Source organism: Megalopta genalis, chromosome 3 (assembly GCF_051020955.1).
Source record: "Megalopta genalis isolate 19385.01 chromosome 3, iyMegGena1_principal, whole genome shotgun sequence".
NCBI classification, from domain to species: domain Eukaryota; kingdom Metazoa; phylum Arthropoda; class Insecta; order Hymenoptera; family Halictidae; genus Megalopta; species Megalopta genalis.
The window spans coordinates 13,657,867-13,674,764 of record NC_135015.1 but is presented as its reverse complement, the minus strand read 5'-3'; the positions used below and the strand labels follow the sequence as shown (position 1 = coordinate 13,674,764).

General features: G+C 41.8%; 1 protein-coding gene across 3 annotated transcripts in view; it reads left to right on the top strand.

Moving 5' to 3' along the window:
• LOC117229530 (uncharacterized) overlaps nucleotides 1–16,898 on the top strand; it is a 205,486-nt gene that overhangs the window by 115,918 nt on the left and 72,670 nt on the right. Inside the window, exon 3 of one of the 3 annotated variants that reach the window (XM_076520118.1) lies at nucleotides 6,040–6,256. In XM_076520118.1, the coding sequence (XP_076376233.1) occupies nucleotides 6,049–6,256 (208 nt within the window). In that variant the 5' untranslated portion in view covers nucleotides 6,040–6,048. Of the gene's footprint in view, nucleotides 1–5,342; nucleotides 6,257–16,898 lie in introns of those variants that run through there. The other 2 variants (XM_033486068.2, XM_076520117.1) reach the window with 2 other exon arrangements.

The window sequence follows — 16,898 nt, the reverse complement described above, 5'->3', positions numbered from 1 at the left end:
TTCATCGATGGGTAATTGTACTGTATGGTTTGCATTTTGGAAAATTTAATGGGAAATCTGGAGAAGCGAATTGTAAGGTTCATCGATGGGAAATCTGTGCAATGTGGTTCGCAAATTCAATGGGAAGCCCGGAGGAGATCATTTTAACGTAGGAAAACTGCACGATGTGGTTTGCAGCTTGGAAAATTCAATGGGAAATCTGGAGAAGCGAATTGTAAGGTTCGTCGATGGGAAACCTGTGCAATGTGGTTCGCAAATTCGATGGGAAGTCCGGAGGAGATCATTTTAACGTAGGAAAACTGCACATTGTGGTTTGCGTCATGGAAAATTCAATGGGAAATCTGGAAAAGCCAATTGTTAGATTCGTCGATCGGAAAACTGTGCAACGTGTTTTGCGTCTTGGAGAAATTTTATAGAAATTTTATAAAGGTAGACTCCGACGTTCATCGATGAGTAATTTTGGAGTGTAGTTTACACCTTGGAAAATTCAATGGGAAATCTGGAGAAGCGAATTGTAAGGTTCGTCGATGGGAAATCTGTGCATTGTGTTTTGCATCTTGGCGAAATTGTATGGAAAATCTATAAAGGTAGATTCCGACGTTCATCGATGGGTAATTGTACTGTATGGTTTACATTTTGGAAAATTTAATGGGAAATCTGGAGAAGCGAATTGTAAGGTTCATCGGTGGGAAATCTGTGCAATGTGGTTTGCATCTTGGCGAAATTGTATGGAAAATCTATGAAGGTAGATTCCAACGTTCATCGATGGGTAATTGTACTGTATGGTTTGCATCTTGAAAAATTTAATAATAAATCTAGGGAAGTAAATTGTAAGGTTCATCGATGGGAAATCTGTGTAATGTAGTTTGCATCTTGGCGAAATTCTTTGGAAATTCTATAAAGGTAGATTCCGACGTTCATCGATGGATAAATTGTAGTGTATAGTTTGCATCTTGGAAAATTTAATGGGAAATCTGGAGAAGCGAATTCATCGATGGGAAATCTGTGCAATATCGTTTGCAGGAGAAATTTTATGGAAGATCCAGGAAGGTAGACTTCGATGTTCAACGATGAGTAATTTTGGGGTGTGGTTTGCAGCTTGGAAAAATCGAATGGAAGTCCAGAGGGGGAAGTTTGAACGATAGGGAACCATGAGGTGTGGGCGATGGTGTACGCGAGAACGATCAACAGTACAGAAAGCCGGCTCGATCCTCGAGGATCATAGTATTAACGAGTTCCTCGAACGGCACAGCGCTTCTTCCATGGAACAAGATACCCGATTGCCGAGAATCGAGGCAGCGTGAAGCGAGGAACGCTTCTAATTAACGTTTCTGTTCGTTACATCGAGTTTGACGATGATTCTCGGGGATGCTGCAATTTAGGCAGCTCGAGTCCTCGGTTAGCATGGTAACTAGGACTGTTGATAATCCGCCTGAGCGCTCCACGCTCTCGAACCGATTTGTTTTCGGTTCAACGATTACCAAGTTAGCTTGGATGAATAGCTATTCTTATCCTGAAGAAGCCATTGTTCCTCGAATAAATCGGAACGGGAAGGGAAACGGGGAGGCCAAGAAAATAGAGGATTCAAGAAATGGAAAATTTTCGGTTCGGTTCGGTTTTTCGTCGTGTTCATCGATCATAATCATCGTCGCGATCATATTCGAATACAAGCTACGTAGGTGGTGTGCATGTTTTTCTAAAAATAATGTTTATTTCTGGGAACTTATTACAGACCTTTGTCTTTATTGTGGCGAGAAATATAACATAACAAAAAGAATTCAATAATAGATATTTTTAAATGTTTAATTTATGTTCTTATCCTAGAGGATTATTTAAGGAACCTAAATAAGGGGAACCCTAATAATCTAAATAAGGAACCTAAATAAATAATCCTCTAATTAATTTAGAGGATTTATTTAATATTAGGTTATATATATATATATATATATATATATATATATATATATATATATATATATCGGGTTTGTACTTAGATTCAATAAGAGCTAGTTAGTTATATTGCACTAATAAGTTATTTGTACAGGTGGTATAAAAAAATAGTCAGTAGAAAGGTTACCGCAGTATGAATATGGTTATCACAATTTCCACGTAGATGTGTAGTTCTACAAATCAGGATTTCAAAGTAAGTCCTCGAGAGATCAGACACGCGGGTTATCTTCGGTTGCGTCCTGATTAAAGGACATTCGAATTACACCCTCCCTCGCACAACATTCAGCGTCGATAGATGATCTCTAAAGGTCATCCTCTCCGGAAGAGGTCCTGCACACATTGATCTTTGCCGACGTCTTCGTAAACAACGAATATAAAAAATAAGCTGATGCCGCGGTGAACCATAGGCCACGCACTTGTTGGATAACTCCTATGACTTTGACAATTTCAATTCTTAGAATTCCTAATGGGCTTTTTATTGCTCGCAATTATCTCTTAGATCTCTTACACCCGAGTTTTTATTAAAGCTGCGATAAGAATTAACGATCGCTTTTGTAGATCTTTCGTACTATCCAAGCATTTTCTCTCCGAGGCTCCGTTTTCGAGAAAATCGACTTTGAGATTTGTTCATATTTTTAAAGAATTTAAATTTGTTGTTTGAAATTGCGCGGGCAATAGTTTACTCGAAGACAATTTTTATTTGATAAAAATACGAAACATTGGAATCTAGCAAGCTTTTCTGACTAAGTGGCTGGGAATACTATAAGACCAGAACTAGTAAATTAGAACTAAATGATTAGATCTAGATTACTTTAACTAGAAGACTAGGACTGGATATTATTTTAACTAGAAGAACAGAACTAGGAATTTAGAACTAGATGACTAGGTCTAAATTAGTTTAACTAGAAGACTAGAGCTGGATTATTTTAATTGGAAGACTAGAATTAGAAGGCTAGGACTGGAAGACTAACTAAAAGATTAGAATTAGGTGACTGGGACTGGAAGACAATGCAGCTAGAAGATTAAAACTAATTCAGTGAAACTAAAAAAACGGAGCTAGAAGCAAAACTTGAAGAACCAACTAGATCTAGATAAATCGATTAGAAGAATCGACTAGAACAAAAAGAATCTATCAGAACAAGAAGGATTGATTAGAACTAGCAGAATCTATTAAAACTAGGAGAATCGATTAGAACAAAAAGAATCTATCACAACTAGAATGATCGATTAGAACTAGCAGAATCTATTAAAATTAAGAGGATCTATTAGAACTAGAAGAATCGACTAGAACAAAAAGAATCTATCAGAACTAGAAGGATCGATTAAAACTAGCAGACTCTATTAAAATTGGGAGAATCTATTAGAACTAGAAGAATCGACTAGAACAAAAAGAATCTATCAGAACTAGAAAGATCGATTAAAACTAGCAGAATCTATTAAAATTTAGAGGATCTATTAGAACTAGAAGAATCGACTAGAACAAAAAGAATCTATCAGAACTAGAAAGATCGATTAAAACTAGCAGAATCTATTAAAATTATGAGAATATATTAGAACTAGAAGAATCGACTAGAACAAAAAGAATCTATCAGAACTAGAAAGATCGATTAAAACTAGCAGAATCTATTAAAATTATGAGAATATATTAGAACTAGAAGAATCGACTAGAACAAAAAGAATCTATCACAACTAGAATGATCGATTAGAACTAGCAGAATCTATTAAAATTAAGAGGATCTATTAGAACTAGAAGAATCGACTCGGACAAAAAGAATCTATCACAACTAGAATGATCGATTAGAACTAGCAGAATCTATTAAAATTAAGAGGATCTATTAGAACTAGAAGAATCGACTCGGACAAAAAGAATCTATCACAACTAGAATGATCGATTAGAACTAGCAGAATCTATTAAAATTAGAACAATCAATTATAACCAAAAGAACCGATTAGAACTAGATCAACACGATCAGAACTAGAAGAACGTACCCAAACTAAAAGAACCGAATACAACTAGAAGAATCTATTAGAACTAAAATAATCGACTAAACCCAGCAAAACCGACCAGAACCCCGTACATCACAAAACAAGCTCAGCCGTAGGCACTCACCCCATAGCGTCACTGATGTCAAGGGAAACAGAAAAGAAATCGATTTTGTGAACCGGTCGCGCAACTAGCTCCCTTAAAGCCTGAAACTAGCTCCGGCCTCACGGTCGACGCGTCCATCCGCTTGAATCTCCGGTGCGTCGGAAAATCAGGGGCACGGGGCGAGCCAGATAGAAGAGAGGGGTTGCGTTTAAAAGGTGTCCCGTCGCGGTGGAGCCGTAACGCGAGCCGTCGACGATACCTTAACGAGAACCGGCAGCGTTAATTTCGCCATCCCGGCAACCTTGGTCCCGCGGCGCAGCATCAGAAGCATCTAGCAGCAGCTAGAAGCATCAAGCAGCAAGCGGAGCCGACGTGGTGGTCGTCAGCTGTGCGAAGGTCAGGGTCGTCCGGCAGCCGAGGGTGCAATCGATGCACGACTGCTCTCTCTCTCTCTCTCTCTCTCTCTCTCACACACACTCTCTCCCCGTCTCTCTTATGCACCCCTCGCACGCTCCGGTTACCATGGAGACCATCTCCTGACCCATTGCTACAGAGACCGGAGCCCGTCGACGCGGAGAGAGGCTGCATCGGGTGTCCGTCTCTCGTCGGGAGCGTGTGTCGCAGACACAGGAACACGACCACCAACACCGGCGCCGACGTCGACACCGACGTTACCCACGTCCCTCCTCTCTGCGACATCGTGTGCATCCTCTTCCGCGAGAGTGCCCGGCGTCCCTCTCTCGGGCGCCTCCGTTCTCCTCTAACCGAGTTCCGCGAGGATTCCGGCCCGGTCGCTCGCGTCCACCGATTTTCTCCTCACCTACGTTCGATCTTCGACGCGCCGGAGTGACCTTGCCCTCCGCGAGACGCACCTAAAGCGAGAAAGAGAGAGAGAGATAGAAGAGCGCGCGCAGGAGAGAACGGAGGAGCAGAACGCGGAGAAGTTTCGTAACCGGGTGTTACACAACGAACCGCTGGCTGCCCGAAACAGACTGTTCTCCCCGGTTCCGGACACCCTTCTCTTCCTCTTCTTCGGCTCGTCTCGTAGGAGAAAGTACATTTCGCCGAGAGATCGAGCATAGATCGCGCCGGGCCTCTCCCGGAACTAGGGAACACGTCCGACACGCGGAAACTGAATCGACGGAGTGTCTATGCCGGTGTCTTCCTCGCCGAATCGCGGACCTCGCGACGATGTTGTAGCTCGTCAGGGTCGAATTCGGGGTTCTGGATACCGGTGGTTCGGGTTGTGAAGGCTGGAGCCGTGGCCAAGTGATGTCGTAGCTCGCGAGACGCGTAAACGCTGGTGTCTGCCTTCGAAGTCCGAATCCTGGAAGCCGAGCGGACGTTGCAGCCTGCGAGGACGAAATCCTTCGAAGACGCTATCGGCTGCCTTTGAACGTTGAATCCTGTAAAGTGAAACGTCGTTACCTGCGAAAGATCTGAACTCGGAGCTCTCCGCGCTGGTGTCTGCGAAAGACAAATGCTGAAAAGTGGAACATCATTTAACTAAATCCTGAGAAGTGAAACATTGTAGCTAGCGAAGCTCGAATCCCGGGGACTTTCTGCGATGTGTTGCACCCTGCGATAACCCTGATCACTTCGATGCTGACGACGGTGTCTAGTCGCTAATTAGAAAACCGATCGCGGGTCATAGTTCTCGGAGGAGACAGCCGAGAGCCACGCGTTGTGCAAGGTCGGTGTGAACGGGGACTAAGGTCAGCTGGCTCGGATCGATAGCCCCTTGGACTCGGTCTGGGCATACATAGAGTTGGCTGGCACGCGGCTTTTCGGGTGCGCGCGTGGGTGTGTTGATCATCGGCTGCAGTGCCGGCTCGTTCGAGTCCGTCGGTCGTGTTGCCATAGGGAGAGAGTCGACGGGGAACGGTGTGACGATGGATGGCTGGAAGAGCTGGAAAAGGGCGGAGAATTCGTTTCTCGCGGCGTGGTACCAGCGTGTCAGAGAGTCTTATGTAGCGGCCTGGTTCTTCGGGGTGTTTCAGACCAGCAGGATGTCGACGAGCACCGCCACCGGCGGCGGCGGAGGAGGCGGCGGGGGTGGCGGAGGCGTCGGGGGCGCTCTGACGCTGATGGGCTGTGTCAGGGAGGCATCGCCGCCTCCGCAGAACCATCATCATCACCATCACCATCATCAGCAACATCGAACCCTGGGCCTCGGCGAGTTCTCCGCGCAGAGCAGCGTCGACCCGCTTCCGAAAGGTAAGTGTCCACTGTTGTCAATCTTTCGTTTCTCTGGTCCGGAACGTCTCGTCGTGTCCCAGATCAATTTAATCCATTAATAGAAGGAAAGTATTGACCGGTTAGCTGTGGCGCCTTCCTTCCAAAGCGCGTATCTATATGTGTCGCGAGAATCAAGCGACGACGAGTATACTCGTCGAACACGGAGCAAGCGTCGCTGTTGAAATATTGGATCGAAAATACGGTTTTATTTTATAAAATTAACAATTTTATTACGAATATTTACTTATGCATTCGACATTGACATGTACTGCATACATAATGAACGAAAAACGCAAGAAAAATCAAATACTTATGAAAGTTAAACATTCAAATCGAAGCTGTAGAGTGGTATTCTGCGAAGCAAGGAACGATACATAATGGTACATTGCATGTCGAACACCAATATCGCGAATTATTCATATAATTATTCATATGTTTTATTCTGGTCTGGCCTCAAAATATTCTAAACATCTTGAAATTTCAGTATATGTTTTTGTTTTCACAAAAATTACAATTTAAACAGCCAGTGGTCACTACTTTTTACGCACGACAAATATACTCGTCGTAACACAAAATACTGCCACTTTTCCATGACGAGTATACTCGTCGAACACAGCTAACTGGTTAAATTGTGGTTATTAGTTTCAACCTGAAGTTTACAATGATTTAAAACAAAATGACAGGAATTCTTAATTGTACTTTCATGGAGCACGTGATATGTTCTCACTATTTTAATGCCTGTATTATATTTAAAAGTCGCACCTCTTGAAAGAAAAAAATTTGAAAGTGTCCCAAAAATGGGACATTGACGGACAATAGGTGATTCTACGTGAACAAATAAGACAAAAATTTGGTACATTCTTTTATCCGGGACTCCGTTTTCGAGAAAGTCGACTTTTAACCCGAGAAAGATAACCTACGTCGCAGAGGCGCCTGCGAAGACTGTTGATTTTTGTTAATTTTTCATAGAGGTCTAGTGATTTAAGTTTAAAATTACTTAAAATATGAAAAAATATAATATAAATGCATTTTATTTTTACAATAATGCCAAACCTTTAAAATGACTAGATTAACTTAAATAAATATCCATTGTTAGTATAAAATTGACGCCTTAGAAAAGCATGCGCCTCTGAAGCGTATGGTTATCTTTTACGTACGTTGTCATATGGTTATCTTTCTAGGGTTAAAGTTCGTTCACCTTTGCGGAGGATTTTGTTGTCGCGTCTATTGTTCTATCGCAGTTGGCTCCGTCACAGTATTTACAAATGTTATTTATTGCGAACGATAATAGTAAGCCGAATTTCACCATCAACGTTTGTAAACACTATCTCGGACGGAACAACTGCGGTAGAAGAATGAACGACAACTAAATCCTTCGCAAAAGTGAATCGAACTTTAAAGTCGATTTCCTCGAAAACGGAGCCCCGGATAACAGAAAGTTGCACCAAATTTTTTTCTTATCTTCCACGTAGAATCACCCTCCATCCGATTGAACTACGAACTCCGGCTCAGCACGTATAGGGTAAGGGTTGCAATTACCGAGGTTGCACGGAATACCGTCGCTTTCACTTATTTCAACGATAATCACAGCAATGTGACAAGGAATTGTAACCAAGAAAATTTTAGTGCAGCATTTGATATTATATTGACGGCATAAAACCATTCAAGTTCTCCATTAGTTCACTGTAAGTTGACAAAATGCCGTCTATATGCCTATATGCCTGCTTACTCAAAAAATTTAATTCGTATAAATGGTCATAATTTTGAATAGTTAACCCTTTGCACTCGAGTGGTGACTCTAAGGCACCACTAAAATTGTTACACCACGTTCCAAGATAATATAATATAAATAATATTTAATAAATATATTAATATAATATTTAATATAGTATAAGATATAGTATAAGATAAATAAAATATTAAAGCTTAGGTGTAAAGAATTGTTAAAAGTCTAACTGTCGTCTGAGTCACAAGACTCGATTACGTATGCATGAAATGCACTCTTTGTCACTAAAATGGAAATACCATAAGTGGAAAAAGTTAATTTAAATTCACAGTTAATATGGCTTCGAGTGCAAAGGGTTAAGTCGCTTAAAACAATATTATTATACTATAAAAACCATTATAGACTTCATAAAGTTTCTTATAAAGAAAATTAGAGTCTATAGCGAGAGAACATTAACATTTCTCGTACAGTTTCCGCAGTTACAGTTAGAATAAATAAAGCAGCAGAATATATAGGGCACATAACTGTGGTACACGTTTTTGAACTCTCGACGCATTACCGAGATCGGAATTAAGTCTATGTTCCGCGGCCGGTCCCGATACTCTGGACGAAACTAGTTTTCTCGTTTCACACGTTTCCTGGTATCGGGAAAATCTGTCCGCAACGATCGCGAATGTCGCCGCGCGCGGCTCGAGAACACGTCGCGCAGAAGAAACCGCCGGCGTGACGCAATCCATTGAACGTTGCCGTATTTTTAGTGCAACAATGCTGAATGGATCGCGACGATATCGAAGCCGAGCATCTCGCGCACATAGTAGCATCGATCGATGGAACGTGAATTAACTCGTTCGAGCGATATTTTCGACCCCGTTCAGCATGCGTGCCGGCGAAGAATGTGCCGCGCTCGCTCGAGCACACGTGTGCGCGCGGCCGAAGAACAATAACGTGATTCACTCGGAGGCCCGGTCCACGATTGGAAAGATTCGTTCTATTGAATTAAATTGCTACCGAGCGTCCGCGACGTGACAGATCAAACGCATCAAAAGTTAGCCTAGTACGCCGAGCGGCGGCCGCCGGGCGTTCCCGGCGTCCGGCGAGACGATGCTTCGACGAGCTCGTTGCGGGAACGCCAACGAAATCGAGGCGTTTCGTTGGGCAAGAGCGAAGCGAAAAACTCTGAGTAATTGAAACCTCGCAGCGGAACCTTGGGACGGCTGGAATTGGTTCGAACAACGGCGTGTCGATCATTATCTAAGATCGCTCGGAAGGTCAGCGCCGCGCAACAAACCTCTCGGTATCACCTTCGGATCACACTTCGGACTCGGTTTATCCGGACTAGATAGTTGTAGGAAGTCGTTCTGTTTGCCCTTACGAGCCGGTTAATCGGAATTATCTGCGATCGTTAACGACGATAACGCGTTTCGATGAACCGCGCCCATCGCTCCGCGTACGTTTCGGAGCGCCCAAGTCTCTCTCGACACCGTCGAGACGCTCTGGAAATATCAAATCTGTGTACTCCGATGAATCAAATCAACCGTTAGCGTCCCGCGAATTATTATCGAGGGAGAGATCGACGATAATTCGTTGCGATTCCGGATGATCGGAATCTCGTGCCGAAGCTTTGGAGAATCGAATCGGCGACGAGCCCGATACGCCTCGGCAAATTGATTCGCGGAGAGGCGAAATGAACGGCGACGCCTGTTATCGCGGGAAAGCATTACGAAAAACGGCACGCCGTCGGCGAGACGGTCTAGACGCGTGTCGTGAAACGACGTCTCGCGACGAGATCGGTTTCCCAAGGTCTCAGCCGTGGATTACACAGCGTCGCAGAGGCAAACGAGCCGTGCTATGGGAAAACGGATTTACGTAAACGGGCCCGCGTATCCTATCGATTCCGTAATTTACAGGCATCTCGAAGTCACGCGAGCCGTCCCGAGAATCCTCTGCCGGAATCGCGTACCCAACGGCGACCATCGTCGAAACTGTTCAAAGAGAAATCGACTTTTTTACCGCGGCAACGTTTTCCGTACGACAAATCGTCGCTGTTCGAACTGCTGTAACTCCGTAAAAAAGACGCGTCCGACAATAAACGTGGTCTCGTTTTGAAGCTCGAAGCTTCCACTTTTGCCTGGCATCGTTCGTTTTCCTGTAACATGTGTTTGCGTTACATCGCAAGCTGGGAAACCGGATACATACGCTTTCTTGAAAATGTTACGGATTCAAACGTGTGTAAATTCGCTAGAGAATTTTTTAAATGACCGATACTAACGCAGGTGTGAAAATCGAAGCTTTATTTTTACGACAGAATGATTCTTTTTGCGTGCGATTTTTTTCAGCACACTTTGCCGAGCTTCGAACGAAGAATGTGCGCACGAACGAGAGCTTCACGCTACCGTAACTCGTTCCCCGTGTCCGTTCCATAAAACGCCTAGAAAAAATCGTAGACCAAGTTTCGAGGAGTCGTTGCAAAGAGGAGACTTCACTCTTCGAATCCGTCGTCGATTCATTCGCGAACAAAATTTTCCGACGTTTCCGGAGACGTTCGAATTTGTCGCAATTTCGAGCAAAGTCGTGTCTTCGGCTTTCCGCGTCATTCGATTTTCCACCAGCTGTATCCTGGAAAAAATCAGGCCGGAGAACAATCTGAACCACGGATTGTAAAAGCAGAGGCTTCGGGCTTCAAATCGACTCCGGGTTCGTCGTCGTGCGACTATTCGTTACGAAATTATAACGGTTTAAATACCGGCGGGTTGTCGGAAATGGAAAAAAAGTACACGGAGACGGTAGACAGCTTGCGAAAATAGGAACCCGCGTCGCGATCCCGATAAGGCTCGATTTCCAAGAAAAAGTTAAATCTCCCGTAATTGCTGGGCTGGGAGCGTCGATCGCGTGCAAACCACCGTCTAGAATACAAGGTAAATGTTGTCGCGGCACGGTCGAGAATTAAGGTGAAAGTTTCCGCGAGGCAGCACCACGATTCTGGTTCCGTTCGGTCGTGTAATATATATACATATACATACATTGTATGTATGTGCATTACATGGTATACACTTATACAGTATGTACAGTGTAATGGACGCGTGGTTCCAGCGAGTTATTAAAGGGTAATCCAGCGGAGTGCCCTTTTATTCATTGTCGTCGTCGCCGGAACGTGACTTCGTTGCCGTTTGCTCCCGAGAGGGTCCAACGACCTCTCTTTATTTTCATTAGCCGCCGGTAGATTACGAGGCTGCCGGCTAGATTAGCTCGTAAGTTAATATCTGAATCGGGCCCGGCGACGAGCAATTAACTCGAACCGCCGTTTCGCGACCGGGCAGTCTCGCGATGAAAATGGCCCACTTCTCTGAAGCCGCGGCCGTCTAGACCGCGGATTTTCTTCCGACATTTTCCGCTTACTTTCCTCGCGACGAAAATTCGTCATCCGATCGATCCGCCGGTACCGCGGTGTCCGTCGCGAAAAGTCGCGGCTCGTTCGAGTCGAACGCCAGGAAAAAACAAACTAATGATCTTCTCAAGGTCTCCCTTTGCCACGTCGACGCTGAATTCGCTGCGTCGCTCGAACGAAATTAACGCGTCGACTGCCGTACGCGGGCGACGGTGTTCTTCCGTCAGATTTAGAAACGAATTTCCGTCGTGCCGTAATCGAACGGATTACATACTTTTTACGGGGATTAGCAGCACGTGGCGGGTTTCGAGAAGCAAACGCTTTAATGGGGAGCCTCGAGTTAATTCTTAGAATTAGGATGATTCTGTTGTTTGGTAACGTGGAACATCGATGAAACTTTTCGTCGCTTTCCATATACAGGGTGTCCCAGGTTTGAATGTTCAAACTTTGTCGGTATATTCTATGGCACAAAGTAAGAAAACAATGTTTTCTAAACATAGGTCACACAGAGCTTTATTAAGAAGTTGTAACAAAAATTCAGAATAGGATTGATAACGCGTTCAATGAAATGGAAGAGAACAGAAACGAAATTCGCACGGTCATAAATTCGATCTTCGATCGATGTTAACACATTGCGGACGGCTCACGAGATATCTCGTTTTTAGCAAATTGAACGTTGCGGACGGGTCACGAGATATCTCGTTTTCATGTTTTTTTTATTTAATCGGCAACAAGCAACCAGCCGCAAATATTTCTGTTACGTAACCATGGTAACGAAGCCTCCCGCATTCCTAAGTAATTTTAGCGAAACAAATGAATCATTCCAAGCATGTAGAAATGATCAGTCATTATAGCCACTCTAAATCAATATTCAAATTTGTATAATAAATAATAGTTAAAATGTAAAAAATTTTATATAATAAACAGATATATAAACTATGTATATATAGTATTATTTAAGAATACTAAATGCAAATTAGAAATGTGCGTATCCGCTTCCTGTTACTTGCCAAGCATGTTTTTGGAGCGTTCGAAAATGTGCGGTCTTTGAGGGCGTGTTGAACGCGCAGAGCCCCGTCCGCAATGTGTTAATCATGTATTGTCAACAATGGTAGACATTTCGAAATGTATTAATAAACACACGGTATGTGCTGATCTATTCAAGCCAATGCTCGCAGTAACAGCAAGTTGATTACTATTCCTATTCTGAATTTTTGTTATAACTTATTAACAAAGCTCTATATGACCTATGTTTACATAATATTTTTTTCTTACTTTGTGCCACAGAATACACTGGCAAAGTTTGAACATTAAAACCTGGGACACCCTGTATATTCATTGACATTTCAAGATACGGTAATGTCTCTCTAATTGACGCTCAGGTTGCCCACAAAAATGGACAATTTGGGAAGAGGAGATACGATTGTTCGAGCCTTGCGGTTTGCTTTTATAGTTACGAATTGTCGACAACTATATAAAACGAGGTACAAGGCTCGAGTAATCGCATCTCCTCTTCCCAAATTGTCCAGTTTTCTGCACAATCTTAGCGTCAGTTAGGGAGACATTATTGTACATCAATTTTTCCGTCGTTACATTTTATCGATGTTTAGCGAAATAATGGATCTTCATCGGCGTGCGATCTAAAATATCTTTCCTTCCTGACGTGGAAATCATCGTATGAACGTAAATACTGTACAAAGAAAAATACAATGATGAAAAAAAATACAAATGAAAATACAAATTGGGATGATAATACGCGCGTCAACAAAAGTGTGATTTTTACGTGAAATTTTTATTTCGATAAATGTTCAGAGCACGGATATATTATTTCGGTAAACGTCGATAAAATGTAAGCAAAAAAAGAAATTAATATATCTTGAAATGTCAAAGAATATGTTCGGAAAGTGACGAAAAGCATTTCATCAGTGCTTTACGTTGTTAAAAAATTGTTGCAAATCATCCTTATTTTAACGGTTTACTCGAGGACACAATTTTATTCGGTTGACGGCTAAAAGATGAAGATTTAACGAAATAAAATTTTACTCGACGCTGTGGAACAAATATTCAATCGAATGCAAATTTATCTAGATTAAAATTTATCCGGATAAAATTCTGCACGAATGAGAATTCATTCGAATACAAATTTATTCGAATACGAATTTATTTCTACAGGAATTCACACAGAAAATAATTAATTTGAATCAAAATAATGGAGTATAATGCGCGTTTTCATAGTTTCCTGGATTTATTCATTTCATGTTACTTTCTCGAATTATTCGAGAAATTATTATTATTATTATTATTATTAGATATTATTATTATTATTATTTATAATTAGATATTATTATTATTATTATTTATAATTAGATATTATTATTATTATTATTATTTATAATTAGATATTATTATTATTATTATTTATAATTAGATATTATTATTATTATTATTATTATTATTATTATTATTATTATTATTATTATTATTTATAATTAGATATTATTATTATTATTTGATTGATTTATTATTATTATATAAATAGAATATTTATTATTATTTATAATTAGATATTATTATTATTATTATTATTATTATTATTATTTATAAATAGACTAAAATATGACAAAATAATCGACTGAAAGGAATTCATTCGGATAAATTATCTCAGATAAACAATTTATTCGAAAGAATCCGAATAATTCCCAACTCTGTCCTCGAGCAACTTGCCCACTTTGAGTTGAAACTTGAACCAAAGTGCTTCGAAGTCGCGGCATTTTCCAAGAACGATCCGCGACTCGGGGATCGCGCTTCGGCTGAATTTTTCCATCGATCCTCCATGGATCGGGATTTTCTCGTGCGCACTTGACACTTCGCGAGCGTGGTTTCCACGCATCGGCGAGCGGCGACATCGCCGGACCGTGAAAAGTAACGTCACGCGCGGTTCGTCGGTGCCCGGGACCGTACGGAGGTAACAAAACATCTGTTACCGCGTTTCGCGGTGCGGCAACGTTCGCGTTTATGTAATACATTCTCGTTGCCTAATTCCATTTGACTGGCTCATCGGATAATCCGAGGGGATCAGCGTTGTCCCGTTTCAATGGCGCTCGATCGCCACGGCGTGCCAGTCGTTCGTCGCTGGTTGCAGGGGAATCGAACGGAAAACCTGTTTCGATCGAGAAACACTGCCACGGTACACTTCCAGCTATCGCCATTTATACCGTGCTGGCAAACGCTGCGCGAATGTTCCGATCGTTTTTAGGTCGATAGGATGCAGCATGCTAGGCGGCCACTGTTCGAGCGCGATCTTCGATTAGAATTCAATCATGATAATAATCATTTCTTTCATTTGTACGGTAGATTTTCGGCGATTTTCCTTCAGCTTGTAACGGGCAATTTAATTTACTGATTACTTTAATGGACAGTTTGGGAAGAGGAGATACGATTATTCGAGTCTTGGATCTCCATATTTTTGTTCACAAGCTGATGGAATATTAGGGAGAGTTTAGTGTACATATACGGGATTGTAGAGAGAGTTATAAATATACAATATATATATATATATATATATATATATATATATATATATATATAAATATAGTATAAATATATATAAATATAATAGTACAAAAATAGTATAAATATATGTATAAATATATATATATATATATGATTTCACGTATATTTATATTATATTATATTTATACTATTATATTTATAGTATAAATAAATAGTATAAATATAATAGTATAAATATAATATAATATAAATATATGTGAAATCAATAATATATATAAATAAAAATATATACAAATATACAATAAAATGAAAGACAAGAGGAAGATAATAACAATGGCGGAAGAAATGATAGATTCAAGAAAGTACGGAAGAATAGAAATTATTCGAATTATTCGACGATTACTTTTTGTTCGTACGAATCGTTGTGTAATTGTTCTTCAGGATACGTTGCAGAATTCCATCGGTAGATGTCGTGTGAGTCGCTTTAAATCATTATCCGTTATTCATCACTAAACGGTGGATCTTTATGCGAAACAGAATTTGTTCGCATTAGTTGTAGAGGAAATAAAAGACACATCAAAAATTTGTCTCGTGCTTTAATAGCTTCAACTATTAAAAAAGATACTCTACGATTCATTGAATTTTCTTACTGCTTGAAATGCATTCTCGATCTGCGAAAAAAAAAGAAAGAAAACGAACAACTTTAAAAAAATCTTTCCGAAATGATTAAAGAAAGGACGACATACCAAAGCGGTTCTGTCGCCTGTAACGAATGCAAACAATCTTCTATTTCGCATAAATATCTAGGCTCTGCACACTTGCGACTATAAATATTTGCTTTCGCCTTAAATGGACCGCTACGAAATTAGATCGTTTCTTAGAATCTTATAGAATACACTGCGAAACTGCTATCAAAAACTTGATTTCCTTGAGGATAAAATGCTGCTGCTGCCCACTGAGCCGCGTTAATTCCCCGATTTTTCTGCGTGCAGAAAATTCCTCGGGCCCCGATGTTTGTTCGTTTATCGAGCAAGCTTCTGCGATATGCGCAACCGCTTTGGAATTTCTTAAGACCGTGTTTCCGAAATCGGTTACAATATTTGTCGAGCGATTACCGATCCAGCCGGGCCTCGGCTCGAGGGGACTTTTCAAGCCTGAGAGAGAGAGAGAGAGAGAGAGAGAGAGAGAGCTTTTATCGTAATCCAGCGTTAAATATCAACAAGTTTCTCTGTTGTTGAGCGCGATATTTGACTTCCTTGTTGTCGCTTTTTTTTCACGCTGCCATCGGGAGATAGCCGTGTATAGTAATTTCTCCCTAATTCGCGCCCAGATTCCGCACAAAAATGGCAAATTTGGGAAGAGCAGATACGATTATTCGAGCCTTGCGGCTCGTTTTTATAGTTACCGATTGTCAACAGCCATAATTCGCGTCCAGATCGCGCAAAAAAATGGCAAATTTGAGAATGGGAGACACGATTATTGGAGCCTTGCGGCTCGTTTTTATAGTTACCGATTGTCAACAGCCATAAAAACGAGCCGCAAGGCTCCAATAATCGTGTCTCCCATTCCCAAATTTGCCATTTTTTTGCGCGATCTTGGCGCGAATTAGGGAGAAATTACTGCAATTGGAAATCCTGCGAATCCTCGCGGAGTTCCGCGGAGAGTATCGCAGCGCGAACGAGCGATTGCCGGCGAGCGCGAGCGAGCAGGACCGAGCGCGCGTTCGAGTGGCCATTCATTCCGCGATTGGCCATGGCCTAGTTTCGCAGTTTCTGTTAATAGTCGTGTGTTCTTGCTCAACGACGCGTGGGCACCACCTTTCCTCACCGAAATTCGACTCGATTCACGACCATCGAAGCCGCCATTGTATCCGAGGGACGCCGGGAAAATCGTTCCACGGCGGGGCCGCCATTTTCCTGGTTCTCCAACTTTTCCGTTGCTACGCCGTGTTGCGTCACTAACACCGCGAACGAGCCGACGTGCCGCTAATTTATTTA